Source organism: Strigops habroptila, chromosome Z (genome assembly GCF_004027225.2).
Source record: "Strigops habroptila isolate Jane chromosome Z, bStrHab1.2.pri, whole genome shotgun sequence".
In the NCBI taxonomy this organism is placed as follows: domain Eukaryota; kingdom Metazoa; phylum Chordata; class Aves; order Psittaciformes; family Psittacidae; genus Strigops; species Strigops habroptila.
Window position 1 is genome coordinate 93,496,156 of NC_044302.2, and position 21,995 is coordinate 93,518,150.

General features: G+C 40.9%; 1 protein-coding gene across 21 annotated transcripts in view; it reads right to left on the reverse strand.

Moving 5' to 3' along the window:
• The window catches only part of CELF4 (CUGBP Elav-like family member 4), a 711,301-nt gene that overhangs the window by 298,110 nt on the left and 391,196 nt on the right, over positions 1-21,995 (reverse strand). For all 21 annotated transcript variants that reach the window (XR_003995165.1, XR_003995164.1, XR_003995166.1 and 18 more), the window contains exon 3: positions 13,282-13,330. Coding sequence is in view for 18 of the 21 variants with exons in the window: in XM_032919650.1 (XP_032775541.1) it covers positions 13,282-13,330 (49 nt within the window). In the remaining 3 variants the exon portion in view is untranslated. The remainder of the gene's footprint in view (positions 1-13,281; positions 13,331-21,995) is intronic.

Consider the following 21,995-nt stretch of genomic DNA (forward strand, 5'->3'; position numbering starts at 1 on the left):
AAAATGATTAAAAGCTTTTCAGAAAGTTCATCTCCACATTTCCAACCTGTTTGATATCAAAGTTGTGCTGAAGCCTCAAAAAAGTCGTTCTCTGGCTAAATTTTTCTATTCTTCAGTCAAATGTAAGTCAGAAGTCTCAGCACAGAACATCTAGGTGAAATTTTTCAGTCGGTTTATGCAAGAGGTTAAATGAGATCTAACAGTTCCTTCTAGATCTAAAACCTATTCATTTCCCTTTAATCTAGCCAGAAACACCAGAAGAATGGCTAGTGCTCCAGTGTTTTGGCCTTTCCTCTCAAAGTCCAAACTTCAATAAGGGAACATTACAGGCTCTGCTAAAAACCACATTGCCTGTAATACCAGGGAAGAGTGCTGGATCACGGAGAGACAGGGATAAATTCAGCTTATTGCAAACACTGGATAATATACTTGCATCGGGTTTTGAATTTCTGTTGTGCCATATGGTGTCTGACCCCTGTTTTTCTCTAGGTGCCTCTGGTCCTTTTGAAAAGTTCCCTGTAAAGACACAGTGGATATTCAGGGTCCGTTACATCCCAGTTTTCTCCAGCACCCTTGTTTCTCCCACAGTACCCACTGACCTGCCCCCCCTATAGCAAGTGGCACTGTGGCATAACAGGCTATGTCAGTGCAGTGTGTCTCTCAGGCATCAGCTGAACTTCAGGTTCCTTTCCACTAGCAAACTTGTACATCAAAAACAGCTGCTTGGCCTAAGCTGTGACCAAATTCTCCAACCAGGACCATGCGATGTGAGTGTGCAGAAAGGGAGGGTCCTTGTCAAGAAGGAGGCCATGCTATTCGCTTAAGGTCTTGCATATGCTATTCAGGATGTCACTTGCTTTGTCTCAGAGGATGTGTCCCCAAAAGGAGCTTTACTTGTAAGCCATCCTTACTGTTTTCTTGCCCCAAGTAGACTGTAACTCCACAGCCCCTGGCCTGTGGAATTTCACTCCCAGTTGTCCAACCCAGCATCTGGGAAGATGCTATACAACAGGTCTGCATACAGACACTGTATCTGGTCTCATCTTTAGAGAGTAAGTTCTTAAGAAAAAGAGGGCCACTGTCTGTTCTGTATTGTACAATGAACTTGGTGTGATGATTCATAACTGCTCTCCTAAGCACTGCCACAAGATAGATAGTAAATGATTAGATTTCTTTTCTAGGGATTGGAGAGACTGCTTTGGCTTAGTCCGATCTCTGAAGTCATTAAACTCAAACTATCTTCATTCCCCCTTGCCTGAGGTTCTGGCCTGTTTTCCCACATCTCTTCTTCACGAGCTTTTCACAGTAATATTAGTCATAGTCATTTTGGAAAAAAAAAATCCAAGAAAGCAAGTCATCCAATGCACTTTACATTGTGGCAACATAATTTCATGTTAATTGGATGGCTGCTTGGAAGTGTTGGTATTCTGTGGTTTATAATCAATGAATCTAGCCATTCATCAGTGACTCAAGAGATGGATAAAATAGAGATCTGGGGGGATTAATTACCATTCATATGGCAGTTCATGGGCAGGAAGTATTTTCCTCGCTATGAATTCCTGCATACTAGGTTTGATGCTATAAGAAAAAATCCCTCCACTAAGGCCAGTCCTAATATATTTGAGTTATTTATGGCATATTTATAACACACTTCTAATCCTGGTCACTGGGCAGTCTTGACTTGTGTTATGAAACCAACCTGTCCTGGCATGGGACATGTAACATGCTGCAATTCCCACAATCATGAACAGGCAGCATCTCCTATAGGAATGAGTCTGATTTCACTCCTGTAAAAGTGCAAGGAATCAGCCCCACAAAGGTAGCTCCAACTATTTGGAAGAACACCATTATGTGGGGAGATTTTCAAAGGGAAAATTTAGACACCCAAGGCCCATTGACTTTATGTGAGATCTGAGCAGTGAAACATATTTAACACTTTTGAACATCTCTATTTATCTAATCAAGTTACTTCTGTGGAACAAATTAGAGAACCTGAGCACTTAATAATCTTTAATGCATGTATTCTTGAAACATCAATGCTATTTTATAGAAGGAAACTGGAACATGATGTTTGGCCAATTTTATGTCTATATTCAGACAGTGAAAGGTAGTTATTAGTCACCAGATGGAAAAAAGATGAGAATAATAACCTGACCCTAAATAACCTTTTCAAGGTCAAGGAGAATATCTGTGGCAAGTAAAGAAGTTAAACCTCAGTCTTCTAAGCTGCAGTCTATTGCCTTATGTAGAACTTGCTTTACTCTGTTCAGGATCAGGCTGGAAGACTGCCCTTAAAACTGAAAAGAAAGAAACCAGTTCCTCACTAATTGAACTTAACTGTTTATCCTCCCTGGGGGAAAATGTGCAGTGCTGCCTTGAAAATTACCTCTCTACAAATGTCCTTACAAGGGCCATATCAATTTTCCATCACAGATTCCAAAGCGAGCAGGTTTTAAAGATAAAAATATATTCCTGAATTATGAAAACACATTTTAAAAATACTGGTTACACACTGTTTTTAATTTGAAGCCTTTTTGTTTGTTTGCTTTTTTTTTTTAGTACACTTACTGCCCTGAGAATGGGAGTGGTAGCAAATCCAAATACAAAAATGAAAATGGAAATTGACTTTAAAAAGGAATTAAAATTGATCAGATTATCTGTATTGCTTAGGCTGATCAGGATGCAACCCCTCCTATTCTTTCCCTGACATCATGAAGCAAACATATTAATGGAGAAAGATGCCTTCTGTTTTTAGGACAAAACTCCAGCATCTCCTACAATCCATAGGGTTTATATAGCAATTTTTATTCATAGATCTTAACTAGGGCTTCAGAAAAGTCAAGTACCATCATTCATATGATACAGATGGAAAACTGTGGCATGAAAAGGTGAAAGTTGCGATTCATCTTACCTCTCTTCAGGTGTCTAAAAGTGAGACATCTAAATCTGAGTTAATTGCCATAGGTTCATTCCAGATTCAGTGGAGAGAGAGAGAAGGGAAACTTTTGACTACCATCTATCCCACCTGTCTTAGGATGGGATTAATCACAGCTTTGAAGCAGCTATCTCCCTCCATTGTCCATAGGAAGACCCTAGGTGACTAACTTAGATTACGTGCCGAATAGTTAGGTGTTAAAGCTAGGCAAAGTGAATCCTGCCTGAAATAACATTTTAAGGGCAGTGGCATAGAAACCCTATTTAAAATTTCTTCTGTCCCTAAGTCCAACGCTCCTAAAAAGCCCAGTTTCTGGGTAAAAGTACTTGGTACAGTATACTGAGAGAGCTTAATTATTTACATGGGGATTTTCTGCCTCCCAAAGTGATTTCATATACACACCACAAAGAGTATCTAGCAAATTGGAAAATGCTGTGTATGCCATGGAGAAAAGTTTTTTTGACCTCCAGTATCTCCTGAGTCTTGAAACTTCTTGCAAGCTGTGATACTATAATCTGGGATCTCAGCAGGCAAGGGGCAAAACCCTTCTTGCTGAAATTCCCACTCAGAGAAGAGAGAGTTCAGTCTGCATCGAAACTGCAGGGCTGAGCCAGTCTTATTTTAATTTGCTCAATTGTAACCTCTGCATGCCAATGGCTGAGGTTACTGACTATAGTCCAGACATTTTGTAGCTCCTACATCACACTAAAACTCACTTTCTGGAAAGACCCTGGATTACTCCAGATTCAAAGGTCTTTGCAAACATGCAATAAACAAGAGACGGTCATGAAGAAATAGGCTGCTGAATGCTGGGCTCACTTTATACTCTGGCAATGCTTCAGGCAACAGTATAACTGTGTGAACTGTACCAGATCTGGGAACAACACTTATTTATCTGGAACCAGGGTTTAAAAGTGTTTAGGTATATGAATGACACTGATGACAGTTGGACTTAGATGAATAAAAATGCACACATCAATTACATGTGTATGTCAGATGCATGCAACTATATGTTGCCAGAAAGAACCAAAACTAAGACCTAGAGAAATGATGGCAGGCAAGGGAATAACTTTGGATACCTTATAGCACTTTTTGTTGTTAAGTATAAAACATGTTTCTTTTTATCCCAATTTTAAGTGACCTGTAACTAGTGAGTTGTCTGCCAGATGCCTCAGTTTTCTTTCATAAAATCATAGAATCAGCTAAATTGGAAAAGAACTTTTAAGATCATCAAGTCCAACTGTTCCTCCAGGACTGCCAAGTCCACCACTAAACCATGTCACTAAGGGCCTCATCTACACAGGTTTTGAACACTTTCAGGGATGGTGACTCCACCACTGCCCTGGCAGCCTGTTCCAATGCCTGATCACTCTCTCTGTGAAGAATTTTTTCCTAATATCCAATCTAAACCTCCCCTGGCACAGCTTGAGGCCATTTTCTCTTGTCTTATCACTTGTACTTGGGAGAAGAAACAGACCCCCATCTCACTACAACCTCCTCTCAGGTAGTTGTAGAGCGTAATAAGGTCTCCCCTGAGCCTTCTCTTCTCCAGACTAAACACCCCCAGTTCCCTCAGCTGTTCCTCATCAGACTTGTGCTCTAGGCCTTTCACCAGCTTTGTTGCTGTAGATTTGTGTACGTACTAATTCTTCTGTTTGTCATTCCTTCATACATCTCATTTTGCACCAGACCTCTCCTAAGACCTCTGCCTTCCTGGCACAGCAATAAGCAACAGTTTTGGCATGGGGAGAGAGTCTGGGCATCGTGCATTACAGGTCTTGCCCAGGGATTGCTTGTGCATTTTCATTAAAGCATTGGTTGGTGAGATACAGAAAAGGAATCCACACAGCAGGAGTAAGAACAACACCAAACTTCTTATACCTATCTCACTGCTGACCATATAGGGGATGCTGCTGAACCACCACTCCAAGAGCTGGGCTTGGACTGAGTCTGAGAACATTTTGATCCTTTGTGAACGTGAGACCAAACGCACAAGGAAGAATCTTGGAAAACCTCAACAAGCAAATGAAATCTGTAAGGCATGAGCCTCAGTCATCATTTATTCATCAGGCAGAAAAATGGTCTATATGTTCCCTGTCCCCCAAATGTTTCTCCGAAAGAACAGCAAAACACGCCTTCCATTTATTAAAGAAATGCCCATGTAACCATAACTACAAGTTCGTCAATAGAAAAATACATAATAAATGGCTTGCTATTTCGACTCTTTTGTGAGACAGTTCATTAGAAACTTCATTTGTCTACATGGATTGCACTTATTCAGCTATATTCTAATAAAATGCACATTGCTTCCAATAAAGGGAGTGCATTTGCTATTGATGTGCTATAAACTACTATACAGAGGGTGTTATTATATCCCTGTGTAATAACAAGCCAATTATAATGATCAGCAAAACCTTTACAATAAAGTCAATGCATGAGGAGTGATTATCATAATGCATTCTAACTGTTCAGTGCCATAAATGCTTTGCAATTAATTGTGGAGAGTATCTATAAATGTATTATTAATGCTGTATAAAAACCCATTGACAAGCAACCTTTACATTAAAAAAAATACTAGGAATGTAATGTGTCCCTGAGTTCACCTAGGAGGTTGAGCTGTATTTACAATGGCAGAATTTTTTATAGGATTGAATTTTTTGTTTCCTTTACTCTCCTTCCCCCCCTTACTTTTCCCATTTTTGCCCTGTTATTGAAAAAACTTCCAAATATTGCTCTGCAGTGTGACTTCCAGTGAAGTGGAAAAAACTTCCAAATATTGCTTTCGATCATCCACCTTGATTTTTGGTCCTGTACACATCATTTTGGGCACAGCTACAGGCTTTCACTAATGTCTTAACCCCATGACACTGATAGCCTTAGCCCTTATGACACTGACAGCCTGACATGCATGAATGCCAAAAGCATTAGTTGCAAGAAATAAGCAAATAAAAGCATATCACAACACAGGCAGGCAAGGTAGGAAGGGTGAGAAGCAGAAGGGGATTGAAGTTACATAGCTGATCAAAAGTTGCATGGTAGCAGAGAATAGAACCTCTACTGAAACCTCAAGGCGATGAGCTCCCCAGCCTCTCCCCCCGCTTTGCTCTCTACGCCACTCCTTCTTGTCAGTAAACTGATAAGTTACACATGCTTTGTGAAAAATGTTTGTGGTTTGGTTTTTTTTTCCCCCTTACTACTTGATTTTAAAAGGTTGTCCTTAGGACATATGCTAGAACACAATGTCCTGTGGATCTTTTCCAGTTCCTATTGATGGGCACACTTCCATCAATTTCAACCACAATGGAAAGGGCAGATGTGAACAAAAATTTGATGTCACTTATATTCTTTCAGCAGGGGAGGAATGGAGCACATCAGCCTTCAACAGAGTCATCCAGTATAAAACACTACACATGAGGATCTGTCGGAGACTTTTTTCTCCCTCAGAATTAAGTTTTACCAGACAGTGGAGAGCACAAATGGAGCCATCCAGGGCCACTTTGAATTATCTGATCCATTTTCATGCTGGTACAGTCTGTCTGCTTGAAAATACAGCCTTGTGAGGACTACAGGATGTCAGCTGTCAGTAGGGGTATGCAATCCTGAATTTCCACAATAAACCATGAGATTTTAGTTTCCTAATGCCTGTAATCAGGACCACAACAAGCCGCAGCTAGAAGGAGATTTCTGTGAGTACTAAATTGCTCTTTCTATATCAGGTTTGTCTTAGGGCTGAAGTAAAAACATTACTGATTTTAACAGATTTTCAGACCTGGAATAAAATCCAATGGACTGCTTCACTTTAGACCCAGTGGCTTTGAGCATTGCTGTAGAAGGGTCTGTCACAAACGATGGGGTCTAAAGCTCGGCCCTGCCTTTCAAAGACCTGAACTGAACTGAGAAAAAGGAAGAATGTCCAAATCTGTCTAAGTTTCTTGATTCTGCCCTGGACTTGCTGTGTCTCTGTTTACATGGGAAGAAGAGCAGGACATTTACGTCAGAAGGGGCCAGAACAATGCTTATGACTGGGATATCTAAGGTGGCCTTTATGGTCTTAGGCACAGCTCGTGACTAGATAGGCAGAGAGGCGAATACCCTGCAAGGCATTGACATCTCTCCCTTCCAATACTGCAGCACCTCCAACTGCCATTCCTCAGTAACCCACTCTGTCAACAACACCAAGGTTTTTTGTTGGTCCTGGCAGTTCTCCAGCCTCCAAGGCAAGAAAGTTGCCTTCCAGTTTAATATCAAGAGCTTTTTGTTAGGTTCTTTATTTTCATTTTTTCCTTTCTCTCATGAGCTCCTCTCCTCTACTAGTTGGCATTTTAAATGAATATTAAAGATATTATTTTTAAACAGTCATTCCTTCTCTTTACCCTCATACTGAGATACTGCAACTCAGCGTCAGTGTGTTTTTTAACATTGGATATGTAAATAATAAAGGAAAGATATTTAGATTTGGGTTTGGAGGTAGTTTCAATTATTTTTTAATTTCTTTTTAATTCTTCCTGCAAGAATTGTAAAAATAAGCTGATTAATCATGTTTGGGGCAAATATCAGGAAGAGGAGATGTATGAGATTTACGGAGGAGGATCTGGCATGGAGCTAGAAATCTCCTTTCAAACTACAAACGAAGATAAAGGGGGAGAGAGATGTGAGCACAGATGGAAAAAAAGAAGAATATAAGGCCCTGAGTGTGGCCTAGGGCCTCATTTGCCCAGAGTTCTTGAGTCCAGACCTCATAAGATATGAAGACAGGAGCTGATATTGTCCATCTAGTAGCCTTGCAGCTGCAGTGGTTACAACAAAGGCTGGGACATGTGAGTTGCATGACATTTGCAAGTCCTTGTCTGTGCCTTGCTGTACTCAAGTTATAAAAGATTATGGGGAGTTATATTGGGCTCATGGTGGTGCTGAAAGAGTTAATGGGGATCTGTTGATGGAAAAGCAAGCTTGGATATTTTCCCCCATCTCTGAGAAAGGACAACATTATCTGTATCCCTGGGGTGTTTGCCAGTGCCACCTGCCTTCTCCTGCTGGATGAGTGTGAGGACTGTAAATAAAAAAGAGAGGAGCAGTTGAAGACAAAGCTGTGGCAGGCTACACAAAGGTAGGTTTTATGGATTACCATATGGAAATGGGACATTCCCTCAGCCTGTTCTTTAGCTTCTGGGGTAGGAAGTCTTATAAGAAGCCCAGCAAAGGTACAAGATAGGGAACTGCTGGTAAAGTGACTTCCATGGAGCTAGATGTTGCAGGCATGCAGGCATGGCCTAACCTCCAGCAGTGCAGGAAAGGAGATGCTGAGCTCTGTCAGGATCTTCTTGCATATCCTTAACTCTCTTCTTCCTACCTTTTCATTCTGAAGGTCTGACCAACTCTACTCTTTGCATGGCACTTCCAAGGAAGAAGGAAATCATTCCATCTGGCATTGTTATGCCGGTGTGAAGCCAAACTAAGCTGAAGGCAACTAGTCTTGCTTAATTGTGGCACCTAAAGAGGCCTGGATCTGGCTAGTTCCTGGACAGGAAGCTTCCTGGGAGGTTTTGGGCATCTGCACAAGCCGCAGAGTTCTGATCAGTTAAATGGAAAGCAGCTAAATGCCAAATAGTTACTGGGATCATGGGCTGTGTTTGTCACAGTAAACCCTGCCAGCTGTAGCAGAGAGCTAGTGAGAGTTAGAAATGGCCTGGATGAAATAAGACTTTTGTCCCAAAGGAAAATATGGCTTAGAAACTGCGGAGAGGCCATTCCAGCCCTATCATCATTGCTGAACTGATGGAAGGGAATAAAAAGGAAAAGGTCATAGTGCATGAGCAAGACACCACTTTTTTTGCTGTTTACTGTAAATGAGTGCTTGGGCATTTTGCTCTGAAGCTGGAATAAACCATAACCAAGCAGATAATTTCAGAGCCTGCACATTGAGGAACGGGTAGAGAAACAATTCAACTCAGTTGAAATATGAAGTCCAAACTTTCCAGCTGCTGCTATCATGCCCCCCAAACAGCAGACAAGAAAAACCACACTGCCCATGCCTTCCCCCAAACATATGCAACAAAATTTGCTTGAAAGCACAAACACAGGCAGAAGCATTGGTAGATTTGTGAAGTCTGGCATGCAGAAAACACTGCAATGTGGTGAACTGCAGACCCTCCTGGAAAACTCTCAACACCATCTCTGCACCCTTTCAACTCTAAACCACTTTGGACTTTGCCTTGTTATTTCCTTTAGTTCAGGAACCTTCTGTATCTCTTCCATAAAATGCAGGAGGACCCCAAAACCACTATGAAATATTTCTAGGTAGAGATATTAACACTGGGCCGAGGCAACGGCCCGTGCATCTTTGCATGCTGTCCTTTATAGACCTTGTTCTGTCCTTTGAGAGGAATGTGGGAGCAATGGAGCATCTAAGCATTACTAACAGAGTGCAAGTAGATCAGCAGGAGAGTCCTTTCTTTTAAAAAATGTTACTCCCTGTACAACCTGTTTGGACCTCAGGGCTGTGTTTATCATAGGTTAACCCTGACAGCTGCAGTGAGAGTTGTCTAGTGAGAGCTAGAGATATTGTGGATAAAATAAGAAATGACTCCAAACTTTTGCCCCAAACCACAAAACAGACTTGCAATCTCTCCCTAAGTTTGCAAAACTTCAGGTCACTGATATCAGTAGACTATTTTGAGAGCTGAATATAAGACCAGGAACCAAGAAAAATCATCAACAGGATGAAAATAATACAGTTCTCAGTTTAATTGAGATTGGGCATGTTCAGAATTTAATGTGGAGCTATAGCTTACAGCCCTAAAAATATATTGGACTACCTCATCCACAGCAAAGTGGCTTCTGTGTAGTCAAGCTAAAATTTGGACAAAACAAAGGCCAATGAGAGTTTTTAAGATACCCTTAACAGAGCTAGAGTTACACTCTGACTTTTCAGAACGAAATACAGATTTGTTGCCTTTTTATCACATTCTATCAATTCCATCACTGCTAAAGTCTCTATAAAATGTCAAAGGACTCTGACCTTCTGATCAGGTATTTGAAGATTCATGAAGCAGTTTGTAGAAGGAATACCCCTATATAAGGTTTTGTAGCTTGACTATACACACACATGCACAAACAGAAACACAAAATGCAAAATTTTCCCATTAATTTAGACTGTTTCCCTAGAGAAATGTAGTGAGGATACATTCATTTCTAGTTCCTGTGAGATTAGGCAAATGTAAATAATGCCAGTTTTTATTGAAAAGGATTGCACACTTTGTCTTGCACCTAGTCCAATATTGGGATTAACAAACAAAATAATAAAACCAGCAAAAGTAATAAGTGGCACTCAGCATTTCCATTTTGTTGGGTTGAGTGTGATTTGTGTCAAGCAACATTTTGAATTCTTCCCCAAACCTGATAGTCTAAATTCTCGCTCACACACACTAAATGCTAATACACCTGTTTTCGGTGTGTAGCTGAGAATAAAGACACAGGAAAGGTTAAAGACCAGCAAAATCCAGACTCCAGACCAACAGGAAAAAATGCTGAGTGGAATCTGGTTGGGGGAGAGAGTGAAAAAATAAAAAAGGAGAACTTGCTGGAAAATTTGAAGATTTGTGTTTTAGTAAAATGCAGGTATTTGGTCCTATATAAAACACAATCTTGTTTCCTCAAGAATATTGCTCACCATTTCCAGTAAAAGCCTCCTTGTAAACTTCAGTTTGAAAAACGACTGCATTCACTGCATTATTTCTTTCATACCTTGACTCACACCAAAATTCCCCATAAGCCAGAAGATAGTATTCTAGGTGTATTCAGGGTGTATTCAGGTATTCTTATGCTGTGCAGAAGAGCTGCTTCATCTTCCAAGCCCCCCTGTTCCCTCATGTCCCATCCCAATATACAGATGGGGTATAATAAGCTACAACTTAAGTTTCTTTGTTGTTGAAGCTGACCTTTATCTTGCAGCTCTAATGAAGTCTTTTGATGTGTTCCTAAGATACACAGCCTCCTTTTTAGCATTCTGTTTGCCATTCCTGCTATAACCGGTGGGCTCACGAAGAACCTAAGTTTTCATACAATACCTCCCTTGGGTGCCAATTGTTCTTTTCTCCCATAGTTGCCCTTGAGTCATGCCATCCCAAAACATCACCAGCCTAGAAGCAGACTGTCATTGGGGAATTAGGACAATGTGTCTTTCACACCAATGAGTGCACCCGTTTGATTACTCCATTGTGATTACCACCGGTAGGAGAAATAGGGGAGTGGAGCGGATGAGGAAAGATGATGGCTCTTTGTGTTGGGGAGATAATTAGCTAAAATACAATGGCAAAGGAACCTCTGGATGTGTGTGTGATGGATACTGTGGAGTGAAACCACCATCAGAGCTCTTTGGAGTTCAAACCACCCCTCCCGAAAGCAGCTGCTCTTAGCAAAAGAGGTTGAAAACCCTTCCCAGAAAGCCAGGCATGTGTTCTCTATTAGCAATTTGCATTTTTTTTTTTAAAAAGAGTGATTGGGAGCTACATACCCTGTAGGCGCACTGAGCAAATTGGCCAGCCTAATTATTATTTTTTGGTATGTCTAATTAAATAGACAAAAGGCCCTCCCTTCACTCTCCCTGTCGGCACGAGCTTCACTGGAATGTGCATAATGTCCCTTCATTTATCCAGGCAGCTGAGCTTTTCCCTTTTCCCCTAGGAGACTGGCATTGACAACTGCTCATGGCTTACCCAATCCTACTCAGACACAGTGCCAGATCATCACACAGGGAGGGAAAGGGGGTAAATTGACCTGGTTCTGTTAAAACCCACCGACGATGCTGTATGATGTGACACGCCTTTGCTGCAACTTAGACGTGTGCCATGGCCCTTGATAGCAGAACATGCCATTGCAGAGCCCATCAAATACTTTCTGCCCAGTGTTGGCCAAATTCCCTCAAATTTACTTTACAGGAACACTGAAAGTGCAATATTTATCCTTGAGTTTTCTGGCATTTTTCCAGAACTCAGCTATTCTCCTGCTCTGCAGTTACGCAGCGCCACAGCCCTTCCTCATAGAGTCTCTGCCAATCTGCTGGTTTCACCACTCCGTAACACCAGCCTTTTAACTACAAGCTATGTACAAAGTCTTCCAATGACTTGAGTCACTGGAGAGTTTCAGCCTCACACTAACGCAGTCAGAGCCTCTGGAATCCAAAGCTTTCAACTGAAAAAAGAACACAGTTTCAGTGCCTTGCGTGTGTGAGGCATTTTACTCCTTTTAAGTAGTTGTTGCTGGAGATTTCCACTAATGCCAGTAGGAAGACAGTTTTCCTATAAATGAGGAAGAGTTTACTTCTGTGGTGGAAATTAAAGAGTTTTCACACATCTAAAAGCCACCTCATTACTAGATGACAAAATCTACGCCCACGTTTACAAGATACATAAATACTCACGTTTTTAGTGCATATATGGGCAAAGTCCTCTCTATTTTTTCCCAAAGACATAGGGATAGAGAGGAAAGAAGCACCACATCATTATATATGTGCATTTGTGTGTATATATATGTGTAAGTGTACAGATACAAGAAGAAAAGACCAGAATGGTAAAGAATGGTAATTTATCCAGGATAATGGGCCATCTCACACTTTTTCATACGAGCTCTGTGTTTGATCTAACAGGCCCCTATTAGAAAAGTACGGTGCAGTATCACCACATCAGTTCTGGTAGAAAACCTTTTACAGGAAACACCTTATCACTGGTGATCTATTGAACAGTCACTTAGCAAAGCCTTCCAAATCCACTGTGCAGGATGGAAAAGCGGAAGACCAGCTCCTGATTTTAGCTACATCTCTGCAAATCCTGAATAACTCCCTGGGAATGAGAGAAGTCTTCAGTTTCCACAACAGGTTTATCCAGATAAACTGATACAGGTGCAGAAAACTGTTACCTCAGAATTTACTTTTTCCAAAAGCAGAGCTGCTTCAGCCCAACCAGAAACAACATGATCAAAGAAAACATATCTGCTTTATCCTAACAAAATTAAACACCTCTGCAACTCAGTCCAACATAGATCAGAAAAACCCACATTGCCGTCACCATTGTTAAACTTTGTTAAGTCAGGACCTGATGCTTCACTTCTTAACGAGGCAGTTATTTGTTTCCCAGGCAATCGCTGGCACCTGCCTGCCTTTTAAAATCAAATAATAATTGAATATGAGGAAAGTGAGACGAAGTAAAGGAGATTTAATAAAGAGAATCTTTGCTGCAGAGGGAATTTCTTTGGCAGTGATTACGTTACTAATTGATCAGCACATTGCCTGAGAGAAGCCAGAGACAACAATTATACTTAGCACTGTGGCTGAAAGCAATGCAGTCAACTACCTCCTCGGCTTTCGCTGTCCGCTGGTTTCACCTGGATCGGTCTGTTCATCTGTAAGAAAGAGCAAAGAGAGACACACAATTAATGGTGGAATCAAACATTCATATACAGAGGCTTGCTTTGTTTATCTTTTTTTTAACCATGCATCATAGTTGATAACAGAATTTACACCATGACAGGGGAAAAAAACAATTAGTAAACAAGGGAGTAACCACAGAGTGCAGGCTGCTTCTTGCTCTGAAGTAAATCAGTGTCACCCCATTTACCTGACAGGTGCTTTGTTGAATCATGTTGGGAGAGAAATCTGAGTCATTTCACACAAGTCCTGAAATTTTAAACATAACTTTTTAAATTTCTAACAATTTCCTCTGGAAACACTATTGTGTCAGAGCAGAAATGCTTTATCAGGACATTGGGACCAGTGAAACATTAATTGCAAAGATATCTTGAGATTGGCATGATGAAAAGAAAATGGAAAAGTGAATTTCACCTCCACTGTTAGTTCATTAAGATAGTAACCTGTAACACAGCAGACTTCGTTTCATACTTGGGAAATGGCATTTGGGTCTGGCTTGTCCACATACTGCAGAAGTGCTGGCAATTGAGATTTTTTTTAGGGGGAGAGAGTAGGATATGAGTCAAAACTTCTCCTTCTGATGCTTTTTCAAACATCTTTCTCCTTTCTTACATCAGGACATAAGCAAGTACAAAAGCCTTGCCATTGTGATGTGAATGGGATTTCTGTTCTTTAACTTCTCTCTCTCTCACTCAACAAAAACATTGGGGACCATAATTTTCCCCAGAACTGCTCACTTCCAGGAGAGAGGACAACAGATGTTCATAATCTTCTTCACTGGTAGTGCCTAACATGGTGTGGGTATCTGATGAACAGAGGTCAGGATATACCCCCTCCTGTTAATAGCTGGAGATGCAGACTGAATCAGAACAAGCTGAGATTTTCATCTGAAAGCCTTCCCTCTCTCTTCCTACATGTCACTTAAAGCAATCCATACGCTACGCAGGCAGACTATTCAAAATACCTTTCTGTGTGTGACCACCAATGAGTGGAATAAAGTTATCTCTTAGATTTAGAAACCAACAAAAGTGCAAACAAGTATTACAAGGAGCAGGAAGTCAGAAGATGTCAGACCACAGATTGGCTGATGAATGTCACAGAGTGCCTTCAGGTGATACTTTCCCTTCCTTATTTGTGGCTAGCCCCAGTTGGGTAACAAGGCTGTTAGTTAGTTAGTTTTTCTCCCCCCCCCCCCCCCATTTATTTTTTCTTTTTTTTTTTTCTTTTTAAAAGTAATTAATAGTAGTTTAGATTTATTTTAATTGCTCTGCACACATATTTAACAATAAAAGTTGTCAGGCTGGCTGACAAGTAGTTTAAGATGATGGAGAACCTAGCAGATCTTGCTGCATTCCTATCTCAAGAGGAAAATGTACTTAGCCGTAAACTGACTACAGTTAGACTCATGCTTGGCAAAGAAGGATCAATGGTTCCAGACACTACTGAGCAATTTCTGCTCCCCTGTATGCCTGTATCATCCAACAAACTCCAGACAGCTGAAGTGCTAAAACCAACAAAGAATCTGGTACTGGGTGAACGTTGTATTAGCCACTGCTTCTGCAACTATAAAGACCTGTCACTCACACACTTATCACAAGATATTAACAGGACCAGAAGTGATATACTTAAAGGCAGCAGCATAGACATCCTGCCACAGGGCTCCTGTAACCACATGCGAGCAGCTAGCTCTTACAGGCATTTAAAGATCTGACATCACGCAGGTGAAGAGGGTAATTTATGTCATGTCCAAATGTCTAAAAAGCGTAATTTTAAGATGCTTTTAAACTTGATGTCTGAGATGACGAGGATGAGTGGTCTTCTGTAATGGTTGTTTTTCTCTGCCAGTCATAAATGTAGTCTATGCAGTTAGAGTTAGGTGACATAAACCCCATCTTGGTTCTCATATGCAGGATAAAGAAGCCAAACTACTCAGTTACTGTGCTTTAACTTTTACCAGCTACTCAATCACTGCAGTTGATTAGAGTTTACAGGAGGTTGGTGTTAATACCATTCATTTACCAAGGTCTGACTTGAGATCTGTTCACTTTTGACAGCTGCACTTACACTGCATATCATGGGTTCCTATGGTGGACACAGTGGCTAATTTAACTCCAGTGGCCAGAGGGTGGTGGTCAGAGATCCCTGGTACCCACTCCAAGACAGCTCAAACCCCAATCCTGAGCAATCACTAAGAGAAATACTCACAGTAGCCAGGAATTTATAGGAGGTATGCTGCACAGAGCCCTGACAGGCAATGTCTGGAAACCAAAATGGGTACAGCTTTGCAATGCAGAACACTCCATAAATCTACCAATGTAGGTACTGGTCGGAAGCTTGCTGAAGGCCATGAAAATCCTCACTGAACTTGAGTAAGCTTTAGATCCAGTCTTTATTAAAACTAGACAGAGTTCTTCCTACATGTAGAGTTGAATCTGGTCAGTTTACAAAAATCAGAGAAGATCATCGGGCCCATTAGTAAAACATTTGTTTGGGTGTCTTTTGGGGTTTCTTCGGTCTTTTTTTTTGGTATTGAGAAATGAGAAAAAGAAGATGATCCCCAAGAAAAGGGAAAAAATTGGGAGAGAATGAGGAATAATAGAGGAATAAGAATAATTCCTTCTAATAGAGGAAGAAAAACCTGGGGAAATTAATAAGTGAAAGGCTAGTGTAATTTAATGTACACTATGATTTATACACTTGACAATTTCTTTACAGACCAAATAGAAAGTGCTGCCTGCACAGAGCCCATAATACAAATTGAGATCATCTTGACATGAAAGACACCAATTATAGGGAGAAACACTGAGAGGAAAATAATTAAGTTTCCTCTCTCCATCTATGGAACAATTTTTTTTTTTTTTTTCTTTTAAACACAGACATTCAGGGAGCAACGAGGTGTCATGGGGAGTAGAAAAAGTCTAAGTGGGAAAATAAAATGGCAGAATGACATACGTTCCCCAGTCTGGGGAAATGCCTTCTAAGGGAGAAGGGAATTCAGGGGTTCAGGCTCACTGCTAGGAATTGTCATAGCTTTGGTATCTGTCCTGTCTTGGTGGACTCTCAGATTGTGACAGTTGGAATAAGATTTGACAGTCAGCAAATAGGATTAATACCATGGGTATCCACATGAGATCATAGGAACTACAGACTCAGCTGTGAGGTTTTATTCCTCCCTATGACTAGAAGTCTTCAGAAGAGATTTGGCTACATGAGAAAAGACTTAGATAGGCTGATCCAGCATTTGAACTGATAGATGTACTCTTTTAGGCTCTCCTCTAGGATGCGCTACACTTCTGACTACAGCAATGGTCTTCCTTTCCTCTGCCCATGGGTGGTCTTTGTGCTCTCCTTTGAAATATGATCATGGTTCCTTATTCTATATTATACCTGTTGGCTGCCACAGTGAAAAAAGTATACCGATTTACCATTAGTTAAACCAGAAAGAGTTTATCTTCCCCCTCCTATCCTTTAGGACCTGACTAAAAATTTTTATTCTCTATATATACTGTGAAGACTCCTGATATCTTGGTACCAGAGTGCTTAATAGTCATAAACCCATTGTAAATCAGGACAATATATTTATCCTCATTCATGACTCAGAATCCAGTTTGGCCACAAATTTACTCTGAAGTGCCTCACTCAACAGTGATACCATAAGAGAGGTGTGCTGAGGACCATGGAAGCACAGAGGGATTTAGGCAAGAGCCAAAAAAAAAAGTTAAATTGGGTTTCTGGTTGCTTGTGAAAGACCTAGTTTTCAAAGCAATGGCAAGCAAATGGCAAACCTGAGTTTTACTCACAGATGTGTTCCCAGTGTGGCCTCAGGTGAAGCTAGTGTCTCAGATTCCCTGTCTGTATTGGGATCTAGGGGCACTGTGTACCACTACAGCTGTGAATTGGCCCCATAACAGGAAAAGAGGTTGCATGTCCGTTTTCCACAAATGCCATAAGCACTTAGGTTCTTGGAGGAGTTAAAATGTCAGGTTCTCATTTTTCTTTGATCCTTTGTACATTCATCCCTGCTGAAAACCACCTTTACTATCACCTTTGCACACCTTGGACAACATGATCATACTTGTTACACTTCATACCCTTCATTTTGGCTTTTCCTTCCTTTTGCCTAAACCCAACCCATTCAAATAACACCAGATGTCATCCTCTCACACCAACTTGCCACTTGCCCCACCTGCCCCCACCCCAATCCTCCCTGCAAGTAGAAACACGACATCATTTTTCATGTCAAATTACAGCCACCGTGGTGCCACTGTTAAAAGACAGCGCAGGTACTCCTGTCAAAAAGGGTTTGAGTTACAAGAAGCAATGAATTACAGCAAGCCCTTTTTCAATTCTCCACAGAAATGAAATGTCAGAGCTTGCCACTGTATTTTTCTCAGCACCATCAGCTACAGGCCACTGCAGGAATTAGACAGGGGACAGACGCTTTTCTGCATTGTGATTTTTCTTTTCCTAAGGTTGTTGTTTTCTCCCCCACCAACCTTTTTCTGCTCCCTCTGGCTTTGATATTAATTTAGAGTAGGTAGAAGGATCACCTGGGAAAGAAGAGTAGGAAGCAGAGACAGCTGATTCCTCATCGTCTCCATTTTTCTTCCTCTCACTGTTCGTACTACACTTTTTTTTCTTGTCTCACTCACTTCTACATTAGTCATTAATATACCTGGTGTTTCTAGCCAGGACTAAAGCCCTACCAGGCTTGAGAATGGACAAATGCTGAAATAAATAGAAGAAGAAAGGAAAAAACAAAACAATAAAACAAAATGAAAAAGGATGGAGATGTCCTGAATAGCTTCAAGTGTGATCTGAGAAAAGAAGAATAAGTGACGATGAGACTGATGAAGATCAATGAAATGCCATTAATGGTTAGGAAGATCATGTCCGAGGCAGAAGAGAAAGGTATTGAAGATAATCTGCTGGTTGCTCTTAAGGAAGCTTAAAGAAGAAGTCACTTCAGGAGAAAAAAAATTATGCTAGAGCTTGTATGATCTTAAGACCATGGAAGATGACCACAGTGATCATCTATCTAATAATAGCCTTTCCACCCCTCCTTAGAGGGCTTAAGAAGTTTGAATACTCCCCAAGAACAGATTAGGAGGGGTGATTAAGGCTTTGTATTAAAAACTGGGAAGAAAGGTATTCTGTTGACCATGTTTCCTGACATTCCTAAAGAGTCATTTTGGCATAGTGTCAAAAGTAGGTGTTAACTTCTGGGAAGGCCTGTTTCGAGCTCCACACTGGCCTTCTGGATGAGTCTGGATATATCACTACAACTACATCTATCTCTTTCTCAGCCTTCTCATCTGCCTTTTTCTCAGCTTTCTTTTCTGTGCAATGAAGATAAAGGTACTCTGAAGGTGATTGATGAAAAAAATGTATCTAAATGCTGGTGTTAAGCAAGCAAGTAAAACAAACAAACAAACAAATATTCAAACAAACATCCAGTCATTTATATGTCTGGATTATGTAGACAGATATAATGTCAAATAACAAACTCTTCTTGCTTATAGATGTTCTGTCTCTAAATCGATGAAACACTGCTGTGACCTCACCACAAAGGATAGGATGCTGATGTGGGCTAGCGGGTCTTAGCAAGTGCTTATTGGGCACTACTGCATCTTTGTAGAAGCTGTCTAGCCGAATGGAAGAAAATCCCATCCCAGAACAACTTGCTTCCTAATGATGCCATGCAGTTCTTGGTGATCTCATGATGTAGCTCGGATGTTAGTTGGAGGTATGAATAGTTTAACAACTGCCCTGAAATTTCCAGAAAATACAGTTGCTTATTTTTCAGTGGGAGAATTTTTTCTGTTCAAAATCTCCCCTCCAAAACACTAAAGAGAAATTACATTTTAACACTTCTGACGACTTTTGGGGGATTTGCCATGCACACAATAGTAATTTCTCTGAAGTCAACACAGCTATTTTGTGAGTGCTGGCATGAATGTGTTTGTAGGATCAGGTCATAACTTTTAAAGCATTGAGCAAAACCTGCTGTGATTGAAGGCCCTAAGGAAATGCAAAGTATATTAGTGTCAAAGTTGGAAAGGCCAAGAAAATCACCTACAATTGAATTGTGTGTGTAATTGCAAAGTTCAGGTAAATCACTCTGTACCTGATTCTGAGTGACATAATTGAATTACAGTGATCTAAACTAGATAACCATAAGAGTGAATCCAAAGCAATCTCCTCTCTGAAAAAGAAAAAAAAAAAACAATCCAAAAAGCAAAGTCAGGGCCTCGGCTCAGGGAGATTTCCATGAATGTTGCAGAACCAAGAAAGCTGCTTCAAATAACTTTGCTACACAGCCAGCCTTCAGCATGTTGCCACTGTAAGGCATAGAGCAAAAACCTGTCCCCATGGAAATAGAGGTAAGTGCTGTGGTTATATGAATTGCCATGTGCTTACACATTAAACGTACTTTTGTGTGGGCAGTACAAACTGGTACAGTGTTGGATTAATGAAGGAGCAGATAGAGGAAATATTCTAGAACATTTGGTGAAAATCACATTGGCTTGCCTTGTGGGAAGCACTCACTAGTAACACATTGCATTTGAAATGACCCTATCCCAAACCTTTTCTGGGTAGCGGACTCTTAATGCTTCCCTACCACCCTCTTTCTTACCTGATGAGATGTGTGTCATAGACATGTATACAAATAGATGAGAAGACCTAAAATGGGAATGTATGAGATATGAAAAAAATCTTGAGGGGTCTGACCTTTACAAATCAGTCAATGCTCTGGTGCCTACCCCAGAGAATGATTGCTGCTGGCCATCCCTGCACTCTGAGAGTGTTTTCTATATATCATATAAAAGACATTTTAATCCATTCATCTAACTATCGATTCATCTCTCCACTTGTCTTATGCATATAGATGAACCTTAAGCTCAGTTCAGGTTCGTGTGCAGAAGCCTATGATTTCAAATCCAAAACTTTCTCCCCACAAAACAGTTTGGGCTCGAGTTGGAAGAAACAGCTGGTCTTTTTAATAGCAAAATAGAACCTTTCCAACACAACAAATCCTTTCTTTTGTGTGTGGGGAACCTGGGCTTGTAGTGGTCAACATCATGGTGCCTTTGGTTTTAAATGAAGTTAGGAAGGGTAAAGGGAGAACTCAGCCCTTGACAGGTTTGGGGTCAATAAGAGGAACAAAACACAGGATACTTGGAACAACAAAGCCTTATTTTCCAAAACAAGAGAGACAGCACTGCTTATAAATACCATTTTCAAATGCAGATCTGCATGTGAAAGAGAAAGCAGGAGATCCTCTTTAAGCTTTGGGCAGACACACAGTAAAAGTGATGTTTCACCTGCTAGACTATGCCACCACACACATTGTATGCCCTAAGGTACTGATGCCCTGACCATCCAGATGGGTATTTGTTTGCACTCATGGATCTTGCCTGGCTTGTGCACTTGAACTTTCTTTCCTGGGAAAGAAGTGTCTTGGTAGATGCTGACTTTAGCTTGGGAAATGTGTCTGAATTCCCAGACCCCCTACATATGTGAAGAGTTCCTGGACACTGACTATGCTCAAGCATGTAAAGAGTCCCAGGACTGGCCCACTGGTGATGGTAAGCAATATAAAGGGTCTATTTGTCTGTGTATCCTGATGGCAGAGGTGTAAGTTCTCAAGGGACACTCTGCTCATTAAATCTAGTTCCTTGCTGTTTCCATGAACAATCACAATGTGAAATTCTGTTCATAAACACATGATATTCTAACATAAAATTAAGTAAGTCTTTTGCTGTCCTTTCCTCCTTTCTTCAGTAATATCAGCAGGGATAAGCTTTTCTACAGTCTCACCTCTCTTCTAATTTCTCACTTGAGTTTATTTCAAGATAATTTACATCCAATTTTAAAATGTGCCCAAACCAGCTTTATCTAAAATAGTTCTTCTCTATCCTTGGCATTTTCTATTAGCCAGCTCTAAATGCATTTAGTAGAAAGAAACCACATTCTCTTTTAGCTTAGATATCATGATCCCAAACTCTTTTAGGGCAGTGCAACAGCGTAATCCACACATATGAAGATAGCCACAACCAAGATAGCCTTAAGCTACCCAGCATGGCTAATGAATAAGTGTATCCAGGTGGCAACATAGAACTTAAATGAGTGATGTGAGTATGTGCCAAGGTCCCAGATCGGTTTTGCAATGTGTGCTCAGCTTGGATGTTTGTGTTTGTAGGTTTACCTATGCCTAGATGAAATCTTGCTCGCAGACCTTGTGCCTGAATTGTCTCGCAATTGCTGTCTGCATTGGTCTGATTTGAGGTTGCCTATCCTTGCCTTCAGTAAGGCGTATGCTCAGGAGCTGCCTTGGTGAGGAAGTGTGGATAAGGGGAAAGGTGGGATGTCCTTTGTGTGTGGAGCAACTCAATGTTCTATACATGTTGGGCACACTGCACAGAGGCCAGAGGCCTCTCTAGCATGCACATAAGCGGGGCAGGCAAGCAGGCCAGAGAGGCAGATGTATTGCTCAAAGCATTATAGACATAACCCCTGCTCCCGCACTTAGAGATGAACAAATGTTCTCGTCTTTTTCTTATCCTGAGCCCATGACCTCTGGCTGTTGGCTCTTCCCTGCTGTGCTCTTCATTCTCTAGGCTTTATCTTTTCTTCTGG